The sequence below is a fragment of the Pristiophorus japonicus genome, chromosome 1, assembly GCF_044704955.1.
Source record: "Pristiophorus japonicus isolate sPriJap1 chromosome 1, sPriJap1.hap1, whole genome shotgun sequence".
In the NCBI taxonomy this organism is placed as follows: domain Eukaryota; kingdom Metazoa; phylum Chordata; class Chondrichthyes; family Pristiophoridae; genus Pristiophorus; species Pristiophorus japonicus.
The window spans coordinates 299,627,535-299,650,030 of record NC_091977.1 but is presented as its reverse complement, the minus strand read 5'-3'; the positions used below and the strand labels follow the sequence as shown (position 1 = coordinate 299,650,030).

General features: G+C 45.8%; 1 protein-coding gene across 5 annotated transcripts in view; it reads right to left on the bottom strand.

The window, feature by feature from the left end:
• The window catches only part of LOC139271360 (arf-GAP with SH3 domain, ANK repeat and PH domain-containing protein 1-like), a 525,010-nt gene that overhangs the window by 467,306 nt on the left and 35,208 nt on the right, over nt 1-22,496 (bottom strand). For 4 of the 5 annotated variants that reach the window (XM_070888507.1, XM_070888511.1, XM_070888508.1 and 1 more), the window contains exon 3: nt 19,796-19,922. In XM_070888507.1, the coding sequence (XP_070744608.1) occupies nt 19,796-19,922 (127 nt within the window). Of the gene's footprint in view, nt 1-19,795; nt 20,039-22,496 lie in introns of those variants that run through there. The other variant, XM_070888509.1, reaches the window with a different exon arrangement.

Here is a 22,496-nt window from a genome sequence, read left to right as displayed (position 1 = left end):
CTCGATCACAAACAAGGCCACCTTTTACCCTATTTTGTATCCCACATAATCCACATCCCCCTTTCAACCCCACGCCAGTTGTGCGTCAGATACACTCAAGTCCTTGAGGGAGTGAAGATGGGGGCCATTTCAGGGGAAACAATCAGGGTGGGAACAGGTAAGAGTTTCATGGAGGACAAGGGCAGCAAAGGTGGGGGAGAAAAACCGACAGCTGCAAAAGTATCGTGACGAATGGAGGGCCAAAAGCGAGACATACTATGCGCCCAAGTTTCGAGCCGCGCCTAGAACGGCGCAGTCCCGACCTGGACGCCCATTTTTCGCGCCACAAACTGCGCCTAAAAAAAGCCTCCGTATTCTCCACCTCCCTGCAGGTCCTCTGGCCCTAGGTGCAGCACAGCAGGAGCTGTAGGGGGCGGAGCTAGGTCCCTGTGCTGAAAACAGTGCCGGGACCTCTGCACATGCACGCTACAGTGGGCACGCAAGTGCAGTAGCTCCAGGCGCCCGAAACTGTGTGGGATGGGCCCGAAGCACGAAGCCCATAGCCCTGGCCGAATGGCCTCACTGGGGCTGCGTGAATAAGGCTCCTCCCACGGCCAGCTCCTGCTTCCTCCCGACCCGACTCGACTCCCGCTTCCGGACCGGACCCGACACCCACCCCCCCCCCCCCCGGACCGGACACCCGCTCCCCCGGACTGGACACCCGCTTCCCCCCCCCCCGACCGGACCTCCCTCTCCCTCCCTCCCCGAACCAACCTCCCTCCCACCACCACCCCGACCCGAACCAACGCCACCGACCTGTAAATCTGGTGCTGGGGACGGGCCCTGCCCGTTCAGCCTCCCTCCCCCTTCTCCTTCCCCCCCAAATCTCCTTCCCCCCCGCCCCCCATCTCCTTTCTCCCCCCCCCATCCCTCCCCCTTCCCCCCAATCTCCTTCCCCCCCCACCGCCAATCTCCTTCACCCCCTTCTTCCCCCCCCCTCCACCATCCCTCTCCCTTCTCCCCCATCCCTCTGCTCCCCCGCTCTCTCCCTCTACCCCCCTCCTCTCGCTGTCAGAAACTCAGACACTGACAGACAGAGAATGAGAAACATACAGGCAGACAGAGAGATAGAGACACTGACAGAGACACACTGAGGGGGGCATCCCAGCACGCTGTTGGAGGGCTCCCGGTGCTGCAGTCGGTAAGTAGAAAATGTTTTATTTATTGATTAAAAAAAAAAAATTATTTCTTATTAATTTTTTTTGGTTGATTTATTGGTTGATTTATTGATGTATTTATCATTTATTATTGATGATGGCTCTTTATTTGTAAAACTGAAGTGTTTAATGTTTGTAAACTTCCCTTTAAACACCACCCCCCCACCATTCCCTACGCCTGATTTGTAAACTGCGCCTGATTTTCTAAAGTGTAGACAAGGTTTTTTCGAGCGTACAAAAATCTTCACTTACCCCATTCCAAGTTAGTTTGGAGTAAGTTTTCACTCACGAAACTTTGAAATCAGGCGTAAGTGGCCGGACACGCCCCCTTTTGAAAAATAAATTCTGTTCCAAAGTGAAACTGTTCTAACTGACTAGAACTGGCGCAAACTAAATGTGGAGAATTCCGATTTCTAAGATACTCCGTTCTACACCAGTTGCTCCTAAAAATCAGGAGCAAATCATGTGGAAACTTGGGGCCATAATGTCCAGTCTGCTAAAAAGAATTAGTATCGTCAGTAGGGCCCAAGTTTCAACTGGATTTGCTTCTATTTTTTGGGGGGAGTATCCTAGAAATTGCAATTCTCCAAATAATGGGCCCAAGTTTCCACACGCACCTAGAACGGCGCAGTCCCGACCTGGACGCCCGTTTTTCGCGCCACAAAGTGCGCCTAAAAAAATCCTTGGTATTCTCCACCTACCTGCAGATCCTCTGGCCCTCGGCGCAGCCAGCACGAGCTGTGGGGGGGCGGAGCCAGGTCCCTGTGCTGAAAACAGTGCCGGGACCTCTGCACATGCGCGCTACAGTGGGCACGCAAGTGCAGTAGCTCCAGGAGCCGAACTGTGTGGGAGGGGACTGAAGCACGCAGCCCCTAGCCCTGGCTGACTGGCCTCACTGGGGCTGCGTGAATAAGGCTCCTCCCACGGCCAGCTCCTGCTCCCCTCCCCCCGACCAGACCCGACACCCGCTCCCCACTGCCTCCGGACCAGACCCGACACTCGCTCCCCCCCCTGCCTCCGGACCAGACCCGACACCCGCTCCCCCGGACCAGACCCGACACCCGCTCCCCGCACCCCCCCCCCCCGACTGGCGCTCCTGTTCCCCCTCCCCGACTGGACCCGACTCCCGCACTGGATTCTCTCTCTCTCTCTCTCTCTCTCTCTCTCTCGAACCTCCCCGAACCGAACCTCCCCGAACGCCACCTACCTGTAAATCTGGTGCTGGGGACGGGCCCTGCCCGAGGTCTCGGGCCGGCCTGTTCAGCCTTCGGTCCCGAAAGGCCTGCCTGAAGCACTTTCACACAGGTAGGAAGATGGTTTATTTAATCTTTTCTTTGCTTATAAATGTTTATTCAGGTTGGATTTATTTGTATAATATTTGTAGAAGTATAAATAAGGATTTATTGTAGAATTTAATGACTTCCCTTCCCCCCCCCCACCTCGCTCTGGATGCCTAATTTGTAACCTGCGCCTGATTTTTTAAATGTGTAGAACAGGTTTTTTCAGTTCTACAAAAATCTTCACTTGCTCCATTCTACTTTAGTTTGGAGTACGTTTTCACTGTGGAAACTTTCAAATCAGGCGTCAGTGGCCGGACACGCCCCCTTTTGAAGAAAAAATTCTGTTCCAAAGTAGAACTGTTCTACCTGACTAGAACTGCAGAAAAAAAAATGTGGAGAATTGCGATTTCTAAAGATAGTCCGTTCTCCACCAGTTGCTCCTAAAAATCAGGCGCAAATCATGTGGAAACTTGGGCCCATAGTTTGTTCCCGTTTCAGTGAGTTAGTTTAGTTTCATTTTAGTTCAGTTTTTTTTTCCCCCAAGGGGTGGGGGGGGGGGGCGGTGTCCAGCCATTTACGCCTGTTTTGCAAGTTTGAACTGCGAAAAGTTACTTCAAACTAAATTGGAACGGACTAAGTATCCACTTTTGTACGCCAGGAAAACCTTGCGTAGAGTTAAGAAATCAGCGCAGCTAGCCAGAGATTTTTGGCGGTGGGGTTGGGGGGGGCAGGGAAGAGAAGGGAAGAGAGAGCACTAAACACCTTCACTTTTAAAAATAACCACCATCAATAATAAATGATAAATCAATCAATAAATAAAAAAATAAAAGTCCCTACCTCACCTACTGCAGCATTCGGCCAGGGGCGGGAAATCATTCACCCTGCAGCAAAGAAAATCAGACAGCAGCATATCTTCGGCTGCTCGGCCAGGGGCTAGGGGCTGGAAAGCGCTCACCCAGCAGTTCCAACACGTATGCGCAACGCTGCCAGTACTCAGACACGCTGGGCCCAAGCCCCACCCCCATGCCGGCTGTGTCGACACAGCACGTCGATAGCTCCGCCCCCCTGCAGCTCAAGCTGCGCTGTGCCGACTGGAATGGAGGTCTGCTGACAGTTCAGAATAGCGAGGTACTTTTTAGGCGCACTTTTAATTCTAAAAAAAAAATCGCCGCAAGGCTCGGAGGTGCGCCGTTCTAATGAACAGTTCAAACTTGGGCCCTATAAATGGCCAATGCCCTAAAACATGCACACTGTGGAAGCAGTGTTCTAGTTCTAACCTGTGAGGCGGGAAACAGTGGGGAATTAAAGTTTATTGACCGAAACAGAAAAGTTAAACTATCTTTGCCAGGAAACATACATGTTGCAAGAGCAGCTTAGAGTGCTAATTAAATAAGGCAGATCAATGATAAATAGCTCTTATAAATTGGCACACTAAAAGATATACCCACAATGAACAAGAGGATCATGGAAGATCAAAATTGCAGCAAGATAAACATGAATGGAAGTGGGTTTCAGTCTCAAATTGAGAAGATGTTATAGGTACTCTCAAATGGAAAACATGCCATTGAAGACTACCAGTTTTAGACTACCTTTGAACACATTTGGTATTAAAAGATTGATTTGTGGGTAGTTCATTTACAGCACATGACTTTGGCCAGCAATCATACTCACTCATCAGCCAGGCAAATAAAACGCAGCTGGGCCTGGGGGCAGGTGACCCATCCACCTCCACGGTGGTGTGTGGGGGGCCTGACCCATCCACCTCCATGGCACGAACCTGGTATTGCAGTACTTCCAGGAACGGTGCAGTGGCTCTCGGCCTTTTGGCTAAGAGCATTGGCGCAGAGTGATCCTTGATGTGTGCAAGATGACCTCTGGCGTTTGTGATTTGACAAAGAATTGGAAAGATTGGCAACGAAAAATTAAAATGACAATTGAGACGTCTCCCCTGTGCAGCAGCAAGATTAAGTAAGCACTACTCAACACTGATATCAGGGAACTACAGTTTGCAAGGCCAGTAGGGGTTACCAGCAGCACCTTCACTACCTCTTCTCTAATCTTCAAACCTACTCTGGTTATTAGGGGTAATGAAGGAAATGTACATTAACATTAATTTCCAGGAGACAGGCAGGCAAGTCTCAGCCTGAAATAAGATGCAACAATAGATGTGCATTTTGTCAACAAGCTGAAGACACTGAGGAAAAGCTGAACAGTAGCACTAGGCACAATTAATAATGAACCTACAGTAAGTGGGATGATGATGTGAAAGTAAGCATCTTTGAGATTCACTAGTCTCTTGGGCACATTGCCTCAGTGACAAAAGAACATAAGAACATAAGAAACAGGAGCAGGGGCAGGCCATTTGGCCTCTCGAGCCCGCTCAGCCATTCAATAAGATCACGGCTGATCTGATCATGGACTCAGCCCCACTTCCCTGCCCGCTCCCCATAACCCTTTATTGCCTTATCGCTCAAAAATCTGTCTATCTCCACCTTGAATATATTCAATGACCACAGCTTTCTGGGGCAGAGAATTCCATAGATTTACAACCCTCAGAAGAAATTTCTCCTCACCTCAGTTTTAAATGGGCGGCTCCTTATTCTGAGACTATGTCCCCTAGTTTTAGTTTCCCCTATGACTGGAAATATCCTCTCTGCATCCACCTTGTCGAGCCCCCTCAGTATCTTACATGTTTCAATAAGATCACCTCTCATTCTTCTGAACTCCAATGTGTATAGGCCCAACCTACTTAACCTATCTTCATAAGTCAACCCCCTCATCTCCGGAATCAACCGAGTGAACCTTCTCTGAACAGCTTCCAATGCAAGTATATCCTTCCTTAAATACGGAGACCAAAACTGTACGCAGTACTCCAGGTGTGGCCATACCAATACCCTGTACAGTTGTAGCAGGACTTCTCTGCTTTTATACTCTATCCCTCTTGCAATAAAGGCCAACATTCAATTTGCCTTCCTGATTACTTGCTGTACCTGCATACTAACTTTTTGTGTTTCATGCACAAGGACCCCAGGTCCCTCTGTACTGCAGAACTTTGCATTTAAATTATAACTTGCGTTTCTATTATTTCTGCCAAAGTGGATAATCTCACATTTTCCCACATTATACTCCATCTGCCAAATGTTTGCCCACTCATTTAGCCTATCTATGTCCTTTTGCAGATTTTTTGTGTCTTCCTCACACATTGCTTTTCCTCCCATCTTTGTATCATCAGCAAACTTAGCTACATTACACTCGGTCCCTTCATCCAAGTCATTAATATAGATTGTAAATAGTTGGGGCCCCAGCACCGATCCCTGTGGCACCCCACTAGTTACTATTTGCCAATGGGAAAATGACCCATTTATCCTGACTCACTGTTTTCTGTATTTTAGCCAATCCTCTATCCATGCTAATATTTTACCCCCAAGCCCGTGAACCTTTATCTTGTGCAGTAACCTTTGTGTGGCACCTTAAAGAATGCCTTCTGGAAATCCAAATACACCACATCCACTGGTTCCCCCGTATCCACCCTGCTCGTTACATCCTCAAAGAACTCCAGCAAATTTATCAAACATGAAAAGTAGTGCTACCACCTTGATTTTTGCCTTCTTGCGGAATTTATTTAAAGCTCTGAAATCTAGGAAGAGATAGTATCCTACTAATTTGTTGGGAACGAGGAAATATCTTGGAGAAACCATCATTTTCCTGTTCTGGAAGAATTAGCTGAGGTACCATAGCAGTTACCACTGCTTGTCCCAATAGGTGGATATACCGATGGCTGAGGCAGACAATCGAGGGTTTCTCAGACAATCAGACTGGATTACTTAAAACTACAGAGCATTAGCCTGAAATGCAATAAGGTATGCAGAAACAACCTCAGCAAACGGGGCAAAACAACTGAAAAATATGCTGGGTTATAGGCCATGTATTTGTCCACGAAGCGAAAGGATCTCTTAAGTCCACTGGCTCTTCGGAGATCAAGCATTTGAAGATGTCAAACTTTGAAAATGGAACACATTGAAACAAGAAATTGACAACCCTGAAGTATTACCTAAAGATCTATTTCCTCTTAATTCAGATTTTCCAATTTGCACAAATACAGTGAGCACAGACATGCACTTGATTCATTTCCCATTATTTGCTGCATCAAGAAGCAGCTGTGGCAAGGGGAGAGAAAATCAGAACGAAAAGACACACTTCGGCAGTCTCTGAAAACCAATTGAAGTGGCCTGCTTTGGCAGTGGCTGGAGGTTTGCTGGGTGCCAAACGTCTTGGCTGCAGGCATTAGGCCAGACAGGAGGAAAGGAAATAAAAAATAGAAGGGAAAATATTTGCACAAATACAGCCCCATGAAAAATAAGTTTTAAAAAATTGTAGATTTTAATGAGCGATTTAACTAAGTTTTAATGGAGTTATTTTACAACTCATTGTAAAATTCCAAATAATTGTATGGTAATTTCTGGGCCTCTAAAATCGCTTCCATACAAATCTCATTGGCCCAGAATTTCCTAGAGACCTGTAGTACATCAACATTTTACGACATAAAAGTTCCAGGACATTATAGCGTAAGTAACTTACTCCATTACTTAAGACACGCCATAATTTCCTAGCATTTTTGCGCTGCCCCGCTGAGACACTCATCAAAACATTTAAATTAATTATAATAACTCCATCCCATTAATATCAATGGTGATCGTAAATTTGATGGATTAACACTACTTTGATCACCACTGACAGTTAGTCTGCTACAGAAATGCACTGCTGGGCTCACTGTGTTTGGTATAACAGGAATAGGAAAAAAACACAAATATTTTGATTTTAAATGCAGAATATTGATGTAAATAAACCTATATTTGAATTAATTAGCTCAAATGATAAGGTCTATACTTTGCAATAAATTGAATTGTATTGAAGAGACTACTTAAAAAAAACTATTATCTTCCAGAGCAGCAGGTCTGACAAAGGTGGCTCATGATGGAAACAGCTCATTCGGGATTTTCATTTCTACAAGCGATCACAGGCAAGGAGAATATTGCTTTTGCACCTCTAATTACTTTTAGTAGCCCAGTAAAATGCTCATGCCTTCTATTTAAACTCATAACTATTTCATTGTGTTGCATTTTATTTAGACCACGCCCTCTCAATTTTACAGATACATTGGCCCCGATTGCCTCTGACCTGAAACATTTCTATGAAGGTACCTAGTGGTCAGGGAGGAGCGTGGGATTCCATTGGGGAGGCCTTCTCTTCCCGCGCTGCAATGCGTACACCTGTCCTCCAGGTTCCCACGCAGAAGATACAGTCACATTTAACTGCTCAGCCAATCAGGTACTGTATCCCACAGCTTTCTCATTAATAGCAATGAGAACTCCGTATCTACGGGTTCTCATTGCTATTAGAGAAAAAAAAACAAAGACACTTATCACATGTAATAAAAAATAAAAAACACACCTCACAATTAAAATTAATTGAAATTAAAAAATTAATATCCAAGAGAGAAAAAATTTCCGAGTTTTTAAAAAGGTTTTTTTAAAGTTATGGTTAAAAATAAATGTAACAGTGGGCAGGGTTTTTAAAAATGTCTTTAATTTAATAATATTTTTGTATGTTTTCAAACTCTTACGCTTGTAAAAGTAGGCTATGTGCCTGCTTTTATCAGGCGCAAGAATTTTGCAGACATTTGCTGGGCAAGATATGGGTAAATACCGCAATCTTGCCCTTGCAAATTTCCTCGCTCCAGAGATGCGGAGGATCGTACGGATCCGGGGAGGCCGAAATTTCAGGGCCGCCGGAATTTCAGGGCCATTGTACTTAACACATTCACCTTCAGAAATCTGGCCATAGCAGTAAGGAAGTGGCTGATTAGGTGAATCAGATTTAAATTGATGGGTAAAAGTAGCAAGTCTGTGCTTGTCCTTGTGTAACTGCAGCAGCTCAGCTCCATTCATTTCTGTCACTGATCAACATAGGTCAATTTCAAGCCCACCCAAACAGCACTCTGAATGGACAAAATAGTTAATGAAACGTTGCTGGAGACTACATGCAACGTTTCATTGGCTGTTTGATTGTCAATCGTGTGCACCGAGGCATCCTGCCTCCTAGGGAAATTTTCTATGATCACATTATTTACTATTTATACAATATTCAGTAACTTGTCAGTTGCATTGATTTATATTGCTATATTTCACTTGTTTAAAACAAAGCCACAGAGAGCTGTATATACTGATGAAACTCCTAAATAATGCAAGATTGTTCGGCACTGAATTCCAGGGCACTGAATTTAAGTAGTAATACAATGCATATTTTCATCAGGTAATTTGTTTTATTAAATCCAAGTAGAATAGTTAATGTGTGTTAGTTCAACGGTTGCACAAAGCATTTCCTTTTACTACAGTTCTTTTTGAGGTGAACTGTTTCAGGAGAAAATACTTGGTGCCTTTGCCCTTTCCCAATGCTGCAGAGATATTCATTGGCAGCACTGCTGGAGTTGCCACAATGTTCGCTGCAACGTGTTCCAAGCAAATTTTGGCGTAAATTTGCCACTGGAGGAACAGGGAGCACAATAGTCCAACTTAGAATCATAGAAATTTACAGCACGTAAGGAGGCCATTTCGGCCCATCGCATCCACGCCAGCCAACCAAGAGCTATCCAGCCGAATCCCACTTTCCAGCTCTTGGACCGTAACCCTGTAGGTTACGGCACGTGAAGTGCCCATCCAAGTTTTTTTTTAATGCGGTGAGAGTTTCTGCCTCTACTACCTTTTCAGGCAATGAATTCCAGACCCCAGCACCCTCTGGGTGAAGAAATCTCCCCTCATATCTCCTCTAAACTTCCCCCCCAACTACTTCAAATCTATGCCCCCTGGTTGTTGACCCCTCTGCCAAGGGAAACAGGTCCTTCCTATCCACTCTATCCAGGCCCCTCATAATTTTACGCACATCAATCAGGTCTCCCCTCAGTCTCCTCTGATCCAAAGAAAGTAGACCCAGCATCTCCAATCTTTCCTCATAGCCAAAATTCTCCAGTCCAGGCAACATTCTTGTAAATCTCCTCTGCACCCTTTCCAGTGCAATCACATCTTTCCTGTAATGTGGTGACCAGAACTGCACACAGTACTCCAGCTGCGGCCTAATCAGTGTTTTATACAGTTCAAGCATAACCTCCTTGCTCCTGTATTCCATGCCTCGACCAATAAAGTCCATATGTCTTCTTAACCACCTTATCTACCTGGCCTGCTATCTTCAGAGATCTGTGGACCTGCAACTCCAAAGTCCCTTTGTTTGTTTATAGTGTTCAGCGCAATATCACCATTGCAGCAATTTTCTCAATGCGCCAATCCATTCAAATATTCATAGGAGCTGAGGCATAGCCTGCAACACACACTTCCTCCAATTCCAATATCTGAACTGAATGTCACACATTTTGACAATAGTTAACAAACACGTTAAATATCACGCCATGGTTGCATACTGATTCTCAACTTTTAAATGTGCATGTCTAAGTAAGTATATATGTGCACAATATAGCCTAACATTATGAGAGCACAGGAATGGTGATGACTAGCCCACTAATTACAAGTACAATGTCCACATGTAATCTTTTCCTGCAATCATGAAGTTGCGTGCGTTATTAAAACTAAACAATAAAACAAGACCTAGTTTAAATTCTCCATACAATACATTGGTAGTAGAACTGAACATTAATCACAAGGTTCAGATAGATTACTGAAGAATCAATTAACTGGAACTGCTACAATGAAGTCATCATCATAGGCAGTCCCTCGGAATCGAGGAAGACTTGCTTCCACTCTAAAAATGAGTTCTTCGGTGGCTGCACAGTCTAATAAGAGAACCACAGTCTCGGTCACAGGTGGGACAGATAGTCGTTGAGGGAAAGGGTGGATGGGGAGTCTGGTTTGCCGCACGCTCCTTTCACTGTCTGCGCTTGATTTCTGCATGCTCACAGCGAGGAGACTCGAGGTGCTCAGCACCCTCCTGGATGCACTTCCTCCACTTAGGGTGGTCTTTGGCCAGGGACTCCCAGGTGTCAGTGGGGTGTTGCACTTTATCAGGGAGGCTTTGAGGGTGTCCTTGTAACGTTTCCACTGCTCACCTTTGGCTCGTTTGCCATGAAGGAGTTCCAAGCACTGAAGAAATACCACCAACGATGTCGCCACAAGATCCTGCAAATTTCATGGGAGGACAGACGCACCAACGTTAGCGTCTTCGACCAAGCCAACATCCCCAGCATTGAAGCACTAACCACACTTGAATCAGCTCCGCGGGGCAGGCCACATAGTTTGACACGACAATGAAGTATCAGGGCATTGATTATACTATCACAGCTTTTAAATATACAGTTCTAAGTGAGCTACATGACTTTTAACCACAAATATGCACAACATTGCTAGACATTAAGTAGGAATAGACATAATACTGGAATATTTATCAAGGGTTCACTTTAAGGAGAGCTAGGCCCCGAAATGCACAGTGGCTCAACTGCCCGCCCTGACATAGATTCGGCCCAGGAGGTTTTGCAGCATTGTGGGCCACCGCCAACTCTCGTAGCGGTGTGGGGCTTGCTGCAGTAGTGATGCACTAAAAGTGCGCACCGCTGTCGCTATGCCCCCGGACCCATTTTCAGCGTGAAGAAGCGGGCCCATCAGCTGACTGTGCCCCCGCCAGCTTTTAGGGCCGATGCAGAGTGGAGGAGATCTTGGAGCCATGGGAGTGGAGAGAGACAAGGTAAGATCCAAACCTGAGGATGGGTCAAAAGCTCCCCGGAGTCCTTGAAGTAATAGCAGCTGAGTCGGTCTCACAGAGAAGTCCAGTAAGAGATCATCTGGGGGAGATCCGCGAGCTTCAGACGGGGCGAGATCCCAGAGCCAGCTCCGTATTGCTCAGCAACAAGTCCAGGAGCCTCTTCAATGGACCAGAGGAGTTCAGCACAGAATCCACACTCATGGGGAGGGAGAGAGGGTGAGAGAGAGACATGGAGGGGGAAGGGAGCAAAAGAGAAAGGAGAAAGAGATAGAAGTAAGCAAAGGGAATGAGAAAATGTTATTGGGAGAGAAAGAGAGAGAGAGAAGTGGGGGGGGGAAACGAGAGAGAGAGAGAGAGAGAGAGAGAGAGAGAGAGAGAGAGAGAGATTCACAGCGAAAATTGTAATCTCAATCCAGGGGCTCAGACGGGAAACGTCGCCCCGGTTCAGCATTCCGAGCGATAACAAATGGGAATCTGTTCCGCCGCTCCAGGCTAGATCCAAGGTCGTCCCATTCTTTGTCATCGAACTACGGTACACATACAACACTTTCGTCTGCGCACACTCGGAGGCCAAACTCTAAGCCATCATCAACACCTTCACCGAGGCGTACAAAAGCATAGGCCTTACACTAAACATCCGTAAGACAAAGGTCCTCCACCAACGTGACCCCGCCACACAGCACAGTCCCCCGGTTATCAAAAGCCACGGTGAGGCCCTGGACAATGTGGACTTTTTTTCCACACCTCGGGAGCCCACTATCAGCAAGACAGACGTCGATAACGACGTCCAACACCACCTTCAGTGTGCCAGCTCAACCTTCGGTCACCTGAGGAAGAGAGAGTTTGAAGACCAGGACCTCAAATCTGGCACCAAGCTTATGGTCTACAGGGCAGTAGTGATACCCGCCCTCCTATATGGCTCAGAGATGTGGGCTATTTCCAGCAGACACCTCAAAGAACTGGAGAAGTACCACCAATGCTGCCTCCGCAAGATCCTGCAAATCCATTGGGAGGATAGACTCGCCAAGGTCAGTGTTCTCGCTCATCCCCAGCATCGAAACACTGACCACACTCGATCAGCTCTGCTGAGCGAACCACATCGTCTGCATGCCGGTCACGAGACTCCCAAAGCAAGCGCTCTTCTCGGACCCTCAACACGGCAAGCGAGCCCCAGGTGGGCAGAGGAAATGCTTCAAGGGCACCCTCAAAGCCTCCTTGATTAAGTGAAACATCCCCACCAGTACCTGGGAATCCCTGGCCCAAGACCGCCCAAAGTGGAGGAAGAGCATCCGGGAGGGCGCTGAGCACCCTGTCTCATCACGGAGAGCAACCAGTAACTAAGCGCAGACAGTGGAAGGAGCGTGCTGCAATCCAGGCTCCTCACCCACCCTTTCCTTCAATCATTGTCTGCCCCACCTGTGACAGAGACTGTAATTCCTGTATTGGACTGTTCAGTCACCTGAGAACTCACTTTTAGAGTGGAAGCAAGTCATCCTCGACTTTGAAGGACTGCTTATGATGATCTTACGAGTGCCAAACCTGCGACTTCACCTCAGTGTCTCCCCTGTGGCTGCCTCATGGGTCTGGGAAGGTTGCTGTATTCCCTGTGTGGAAGCTGCAGATGTCCTTCTAGGACGCCCGCGAGCAACTTTGGGCCTGGAAGGGCCGGCTAGAGACTGGTCAACACCCTCCTGGGGCGGGGGGGTTCAGTCTGCCTTGGCTCGGGCAAAACCACGCATGGAGGCACTGGCGGAGTTCCAGGTCTGGGGCAGGGAATGCTGCGAGCCAGAGGGAGCGCATTATCTATATCCTGGCCCGAGGAGCCTGAATAACTCACCAGGGGCGGCACAATACCACCACCACCAATTTGAGGTCGCTCAGGTCGGTGCTGTGGCGCCACATCGGAAGGTCCCCCATAGCCTGTGGTGGACCCAGCCGCGAAAGCAACACTGAGGTCTCGGGGGGGGCATCCAGCTGAGCCTGCATGCGAGCAGCCATAGTCTGAAAGCCACCAGATATGACAGCACTTAGACGCTCCGTCGACTCTTGCAGAGCTGCGGCCATCCTCTCCAAAGCAGCACCGATACGCTCGTTCCCTCGCGCCTGTGCTGCAATGGCATCGGCCACATCACCCTCAGGGTGAATTTCCCTTGGGAATAATGCCCCAATTAAGACTGCAAACTTTCAGGTTTGAAGGGCTAATAAGATTGGAACACTTTTTGTGTGGTCAAAAAGCTGAATTTGGATCCAATGGCCACCACAAACTTTGTGGCGCTAATCGGGAAAAAAATGTCTCACCACCACTAGCTTTCTGACTGCACTGAATTTCAGCCCCCAAATCTCCTCTACTAACTACTGTATATAATTGAGCTTCATCCGAAAGCAGGGAGAGAGATTAGTAATAACAATTTGACATAAATTAGGTGTCACTACATCTGTGAATAATCTTATCCAAACAGCATTAAATGTCAAAGTACAGACTCTGCATTACTAAACAATAACTTGCATTTCTATACTGCCATTAATGTTATTAATTTTCCAAGGCACTACAAGAGGACAAAGTGACACCAAGCAAGGATTAGGAGGAAAGACCAAAAAATGATCAAAAAGACAGCCTTTGAGAAGGCTTCTAATGCTGAGAGTAGTAGCAAGACAGGAGTTTAGAGAGAACTCCAGAAAATAGAGCCAACTTAGCTAAAGGGTCTATGGCTAATGATGCACAGAGGGGATTATATAAAAAGACTAGAATCAGAAGCCCAAAGGACACAAATGGTCACATTCACAATATTCACTAAACTGTGAAATGGACAGAACTAAGATACACTTATGCTTTCATTATATTTAGGTTTTCATACCACTACAATTTTAACTGTGCCCAAATATCCTTGTAAACAGAGGCTAATTTATTACTGCTGCCAACGACGTATGTTCCCATTGACACTGATCAAAACTAAAGGCGCAGTGTAGGTCAAATCCAGTATTGCACAAACCAATATTTCAGCATTCACTGCATACCAATGCAGTGCATTGTGTAGCGCATGTCTGAAAATCATCCAAATTTTGAATGATGACATAGTGCCAGTTATGATTTGTCCAGTCATAAAATAGGACCAATTCTTATTTGGTGTACTGGTATAAATTACACGATGGGAAAATTCAGGCTTCGACCAATTTGCTTTAATGCTTTTGAATGAACAGCTCAACTTGCTCCAAACACAAATCCAAAACCAGTCCTTCATGTGTTATATCTTCAGACATATTTGAAGTTTAGATGGGCAAAATGTACAAATGCACTTGTGTGCGCTTCTTGCAGTTTAAGTAGAAATAACACTAACATTTCACACCTCATCTTTATGTTTCACTAACACTGCCACAGTTGTGGAGAAGAATATTCTGCAATGAGCATTCTACATGATCTTTGAAGAATCAATTTATCAAAGCTCTATACTTTTCAAATTGATCTACATGGTCTGCGCCACGAGTTCGGGAAAGCATTTCAAAATACAATATTCGACTTATCCCACAAGTATTTTTTTTTAAATGAATATTCACTCATGAAGTACCTTCACTAGCAAGTACTTCCTCGATGGTTCCTACCTTTAACTACGTCGCTCCACGATTTTTATCACACAAAGGCTTACTGGATTGTGGAATGCATTACTGCAAATGACTATTGAGAGTCCTTATTGCACTCACTAAACCAAAACTCAAGCCAACTTTAGTAAATAGATTCCTGCATCTTTTAATAAGAAATAGGAGCACGAGTAGGCCATTTGGCCCCTTGAGCCTGTCCGGCATTTAATATCATGGCTGAGCTGATCTTGGCTCAGCTCCACTTCCCTGCCCACTCCCCATAACCCTTCACTCCCTTTTCATTCAAAAATCTGTATATCACTACCTTAAATATATTCAATGACCCAGCCTCCACAGCTCTCGGGGCCAGAGAATTCCACAGTTTTACAACCCTCAGAAGATATTCCTCCTCATCTCAGTTCTAAATGGGAGACCCCTTATTCTTAAATTTTGCTCCCTAGTTCTAGATTCCCCCACGAGTGGAAACATCCTCTCTGCATCTACCTTGTTGAGCCCCCTCCAATGAGTATAGGCCCAACCTGCTCAACCTTTCTTCACAAGTCAACCCCTTCATCTCAGGAATCAACCGAGTGGATCTTCTCTGAACTATAAGGAGACCAAAACTGCACGCAGTACTCCAGGTGTGGTCTCACTAATAACTTATACAGTTGTAGAAGGACTTCCCTGCTTTTATACTCTATCACTCTTGCAATAAAAGCCAACATTCCATTTGCCTTCCTGATTACTTGCTTTACCTGCACATTAACTTTTTGTGTTTCATGTACAAGGACCCCCAGGTCCTTCTGTACTGCAGCATTTTGCAATCTCTCTCCATTTAAATAATAACTTGCTTTTTTATTTTTCTGGCAAAGTGGATAACCTCATACTTACCCACATTATACTCGCATCTGCCAAATGTTTGCCCACTCACTTAGTCTGTCTATATCGTTTTGCAGATTCTGTGTGTCCTCCTCATAATTTGCTTTCCCACCCAGCTTTGTATCATCAGCAAACTTGGCTACATGACACTCAGTCCCTTCATCCAAGTCATTAATATAGATTGTAAATAGTTGAGGACCCAGCACCGATCCCTGCAGCACCCACTAGTTACCGTTTGCCAACCGGAAAATGACCCATTTATCCCGACTCTCAGTTTTCTGTTAGTTAGCCAATTCTCTATCCATGCCAATATATTACCCCCAACCCAGTGAACTTTTATCTTGTGCAGTAACCTTTTATGTGGCACCTTATCAAATGCCTTCTGGAAATCCAAATACACCACATCTGCTGATTCCACCTTATCCACCCTACTCGTTATATTCTCAAAGAACTCCAGCAAATTTGTCAAACATGATTTCCCTTTCATAATAATAAATAAAAAATAATAATAATAACAACAACAACTTTTATTTATATAGTGCCTTTAACATAGTAAAACATCCCAAGGCGCTTCACAAGTGTTATAAGACAAAACAGATAAATTTGACACCGAGCCACAAAAGAATTAAGGCAGATGACCAAAACTTTGTTCAAAGAGGTAGGTTTTAAAGAGCATCTTAAAAGGAGGAAAGAGAGGTAGAGAGGTGGAGAGGTTTAGGGAGGGAATTCCAGAGTGTAGGGCCCAAACAGCTGAAGGCACGGCCACCAATGGTTGAGCAGTTATAATGAGGGATGTTCAAGAGGCCAGAATATGAGGAGCACAGACATCTTGTGGGGTTGTGAGGCTGAAAAAGATTACAGAGATAGGGAGGGTCAAGGCCATGGAGTGATTTGTAAATAAGGATGAGAATTTTGAAATCGAGGCGTTGTTTAACCAGGAGCCAATGTAGATCAGAAAGCACAGGGGTGATGGGTGATTATGACTTGGTGTGAGTTAGTACAGGGGCTGCCGAGTTTTGGATGAACTCAAGTTTACGTAGTGTAGAATGTGGGAGGCCGGCCAGAAGTGAGTTAGACTAGTCAAGTCTAGAGGTAACAAAGGCATGATTGAGGGTTTCAGCAACAGAAGAACTGAGACGGGGTGGAGGCAGGCAATGTTACGGAGGTGGAAAAAGGCGGTTTTCGTTATGCTGCGGATGTGTGGCTGGGAACTCATTTCAGGGTCAAATATGACACCTAGGTCTTGTTCACCCTCAGATTGATGCTAGGGAGGGGGATGGAGTCAGTGGTTAGGGAACGCAGTTTATGGCAGGGACCAAAGATAATGGCTTCGGTCTTCCCAATATTTAATTGGAGAACATTTCTACTCATCCAGTACTGGATGTCGGACAGGCAATCAGACAATTTAGATACCAAGCGGGGTCGAGAGAAGTGGTGGAGAGGTAGAGCTGGGTGCCGTCAACGTACATGTGGAACCCGACTCCATGTTTTTGGATGATATCTCCAAGGGGCAGCATATAGATGAGAAATAAGAGGGGCCAAGGACAGATCCTTAGGGGACACCAGAGGTAATGATGCAGGAGTGGGAAGAGAAGCCATCGCATAAGATTTTCTGGCTACGATTAGATAGATAAGAATGGAACTGGCGAGTGCAGTCCCACCTAGCTGGACGGTAATGGAGAGGCGTTGGAGGAGGATGGAGTGGTCAACTGTGTCAAAGGCTGCAGGCAGGTCCAGAAGGACGAGGAGGGATAGTTACCTTTATTACACTCAAAGGATGTCATTTGTGACTTTGATGAAAGCCATTTCAGTACTGTGGTAGGGGCAAAAACTAGATTGAAGGGATTCAAACATAATGCTGACTCTGCTTGAGTGCGTTATGCTTTTTGAAATGTCCTGCTACTGTTTCCTTAATAATGGACTCCAGCATGTTCCCAACAACAGATGTTTGGCTAACTGGTCTATAGTTTCCCGCTTTCTGTCTCCTTCCTTTTTTTTTTAAATAGGGCCGTTATATTTGCTGTTTTCCAATCCGTTGGGACCTCTCCCAAATCCAGGGAATTTTGGTAGATTTCAACCAATGCACCCATTATCTCTGTAGCCACTTCTTTTAAGACCCTAGGATGCAGGCCATCAGGTCCAGGGGACTTGTCCAATTATTTTACCGAGTACTTTTTCTTTAATGATAATGATTGTTTTAAGTTCCCCTCCCCCCTATAGCCCCTTGATTATCTATTATTGGGATGTTTTTAGTGTCCTCAACCTGAAGACCGATACAAAATATTTGCTCAAAGTCTCGGCCAATTCCCTGCCCCTCATTATTAATTCCCCAGTCTCATCCTCTTCTTAGGGACCAATGTTTACTTTAGCTACTTTCTTCCTGTTTATAGACCTGCAGAAGCTCTTACTATCTGTTTCTTTATTTCTTGCTAGTTTACTCTCATAATCCATCTTCTTCTCTCTCTATATTTTTTTTTAAGTTGTCCTTTGCTGTTTTTTAACATTTTCCTCTGGCCTCCCATTAATCTTGGCAACATTGTATGCCATTGTTTTCAATTTGATACCATCCTTTAGATCATAAGCAATAATATATCTGGATATGAATTAAATTATTTAGGCCTTTATAATTGTTAGAATCCTACAAATAGCATTCTTGTACACCTGCTCATTTGAACATGGCACTATATAAAATATCATATATTTAAGTTCAATCAGTACAACACCTAACAAGTATACTCCACAGTACAAGTAGTAAAATAGGGCTGTCTGTAATTGTGCTGACATGATACTCCTCTGGAATGGGAAAATCGAGTTACTCTTCTCCACTGGTAGTTCTGATCTCAGCCTAGTTAATCGTCAAATGGGGACAAGATGCTTTCTCCCACTGATATAATAATCAAAAGCATTCAAACTATGCCCACTATATACGGTGATTCAAAACCCAGTTCAAAACCATCACTGTCCAAAAACCTGACAGGCTACCTGCCATCCTCCTCAGGTGAAAGAATGATGTATGGCACAGGTAGGTACAAAGGATCAATTTGATCTTTTGTTAAAATGTACAAATAAAGACTTGGGCATTAACATCCACATTTTCTTGAAGAACCCTGTTCAACCAATTGATTGAGGAAAGGCACGGCCTAAGGCCCTGCAGCCACCTCAATTCTGCACCAATAGCAACTCTCAAACGCTGGGTCAGAGATGGAGAACGCTGTCAGAGGTGGAGAAAAAACCAAGAGGAAAAGCCAACTGTTAAAACTTTATAATCTTTATCAACCACGACGCAAAAACTGAAAGATCACCAACGCTGAACAATATGAACGGCATGAATCACAGATAAAGAAAACGGGGAATAAACTAAACCGGGAAAATGCGATTTGTAATTGCTGCACAGCTTATGTATGACGATGACAGAAAATCCCACGGAGGCTGCAGTTTAATATGCAAGAGTTGGACAGTATGGAAACATTGACGTTCCCGCAAACATTGGAATAATAAAATTGGCTAGTCCTTAGCCAACATATTACAGCAACACAAACGCCGTGGTATAAATCTGCCTTCCGCCAGCTTTGCCAAAAAACATGGGGAAAAAATGCAAGCCTTTTGCTGACACACACACACACACAACTATTAAAATAATGAGGAAAGGGCAAGGCGTGTTCCAAGTTTGTCTGCACATCTCTGATCTGAATCGAGTCATGTAATATTCCACAACACACAGCAAAAAAAATAAAACCCAATGAAAATATGGTTCGAATTAAAAGGGATGCGGATGAGAGGGAGGGGGAACAGGAGGAGGAGGGTGGTGCTGGGGCTCAGAGAGACGGGCTTTAATAAAGCGTTTGCTGGCAGCCCGAGAGGCAACGACCCCATCAAGCGGCACCAGCATCGCCTGCCACTTCAATTATGCAAGACGGAATACGCAGACTTAAATAGATACAGCAGCAAAGCAGAGAGGGAGGGAAAATCCCGTACATTGAGAGAGGAAGAAACACCGGGATCTGTATGTGTGTGTGATAGATGGCTGCCTTTCTTTAACCCTCTCGCCAGCCCTCTCTTCCTTCCTGTGCGAGTTTTGAGCGCTGTGCATGGCTCGGTCCTTACCTCCTCGAGCAGGGACGCCGTGTTCCTGCAGTTGAGCAGCTTGGTGGTGAAGCTGGACGTGGTCGGCGAGTTGTAATCCTCCGTCGTCTCGGAGATAAACTCCGACACCGAAATTTGATCAGGCATCCTTCACGGCGGCGGCGGCAGGAGAAGACGGGAAAGCCGAGGCGGTGATGATGATGATGGTGGTGGTGGTAGTGGTTTTTAAGAATAGAGAAGTGGGGGGGGGGGGGGGGGGGAGAGAAACAATACGACAGCAGATTAGTCACACGAGTGGACGGCGGCTCCCGTCTCGCAGCGGCCAGCAGCCCAGATACTGCGCTCGCTCCTTCCCTCACGCATGCGCGCCCTGCGCCTCGAGCCCCGCGGTCGGTTGGTTTTCGAGTTGTGTGTGTGGGTCTCGCTTAGGATGGCGGTTGGCTTTTCGCGCCCGCCCGCGCTCCCGAGGACGCAGGTCACGTGGCAAAAATAAGGAAGTGCTCTGCGCATGCGTTGAACGTCTGCCACCCTCCACCGCTCTTTTGATTTGGATTCACAGAATCAGAGTGGTTACAGCGCAGAAGGAGGCCCATTCGGCCCAACTAGCCCGTACTGGCTCTCTGCAAGAGCACCTCAGCTAGTCCCACTCCCCTGCCCTTTCCCGGTAGACCGACAATTTATTTCCCTTCAGGCACTTAACCAATTCCCTTTTGAAAGCCACAATTGAGTCTGCCTCCACCACCCATTTCAGGCAGTGTATTCCAGATCCAAACCACTCGCTGCGTAAAAATATTTTTCCTCATGTCGCCTTTGGTTCTTCTACCAATCACTTTAAATCTGTGTCCTCTGGTTCTCGACCCTTCTGCCAATGGGAACAGTTTCTCTCTATCTACTCTGTCTTCGATCATGCTTCACAAAGGAAGACACAAATAACCTTCCAAATGTACTAGGGGACAGTGGGTCTAGTGAGAAGGAGAAACTGAAGGATATCCTTATTAGGCGGGAAATAGTGTTAGGGAAATTGACGGGATTGAAGGCCGATAAATCCCCGGGGCCTGATAGTCCCAGAGTACTTAAGGAAGTGGCCCTAGAAATAGTGGATGCATTGGTTATCATTTTCTAACAGTTTATCGACTCTGGATCAATTCCTATGGACTGGAGGGTAGCTAATGTAATACCACTTTTTAAAAAAGGAGGGAGAGAGAAAACGGGTAATTATAGACCGGTTAGCCTGACATCAGTAGTGGGGAAAATGTTGGAATCAATCATTAAGGATGAAATAGCACATTTGGAAAGCAGTGACAAGATCGGTCCAAGTCATTATGGATTTATGAAAGGGAAATCATGCTTGACGAATCTTCTGGAATTTTTTGAGGATGTAACTAGCAGAGTGGACAAGGGAGAACCAGTGGATGGGGTGTATTTGGACTTTTAAAAGGCTTTTGACAAGGTCCCGCACAAGAGATTGGTGTACAAAATCAAAGCGCATGGTATTGGAGGTAATGTACTGACGTGGATAGAGAACTGGTTGGCAGACAGGAAGCAGAGAGTCGGGATAAACGGGTCCTTTTCAGAATGGCAGGCAGTGACTAGTGAAGTGCCGCAGGGCTCAATGCTGGGACCCCAGCTCTTTCCAATATACATTAACGATTTGGATGAAGGAATTGAGTGTAATATCTCCAAGTTTGCAGCTGACATTAAACTGGGTGGCGGTGTGAGCTGTGAGGAGGATACTAAGAGGCTGCAGGGTGACTTGGACAGGTTAGGTGAGTGGGCAAATACATGGCAGATGCAGTATAATGTGGATAAATGTGAGGTTATCCATTTTGGGGGCAAAAACACGAAGTCAGAATATTATCTGAATGTCGGCAGATTAGGAAAAGGGGAGGTGCAACGAGACCTGGGTGTCATGGTTCATCAATCATTGAAGGTTGGCATGCATGTACAGCAGGCGGTGAAGAAGGCAAATGGTATGTTGGCTTTCATAGCTAGGGGATTTGAATATAGGAGCAGGGAGGTCTTACTGCAGTTGTACAGGGCCTTAGTGAGGCCTCACCTGGAATATTGTGTTCAGTTTTGGTCTCCTAATCTGAGGAAGGACATTCTTGCTACTGAGGGAGTGCAGCGAAGGTTCACCAGACTGATTCCCGGGATGGCTGGACTGACATATGATGAGAGACTGGATCAATTGGGCCTTTATACATTGGAGTTTAGAAGGATGAGAGGGGATCTCATAGAAACATATAAGATTCTGACGGGACGGGACAGGTTAGATGCGGGTAGATTGTTCCCGCTGTTGGGGAAGTCCAGAACCAGGGGACACAGTCTTAGGATAAGGGGTAGGCCATTTAGGACTGAGGTGAGGAGAAACTTCTTCACTCAGAGAGTTGTTAACCTGTGGAATTCCCTGCCGCAGAGAGTTGTTGATGCCAGTTCTTTGGATATTTTCAAGATGGAGTTAGATATGGCCCTTACGGCTAAGGGGATCGAGGGGTATGGAGAGAAAGGGGTACTGAGGGAATAATCAGCCATGATCTTATTGAATGGCGGTGCAGGCTCGAAGGGCCGAATGGCCTACTCCTGCACCTATTTTCTATGTTTCTATGACACATACCATAAATGCAATTTTTTTCTCTCTCTACCAAACTGATATTTTTTCACTATGAATGATACATTGATGCAGAAATTGCGGTTGAAGGCTTCCGAACTTACCTGGGGGTCC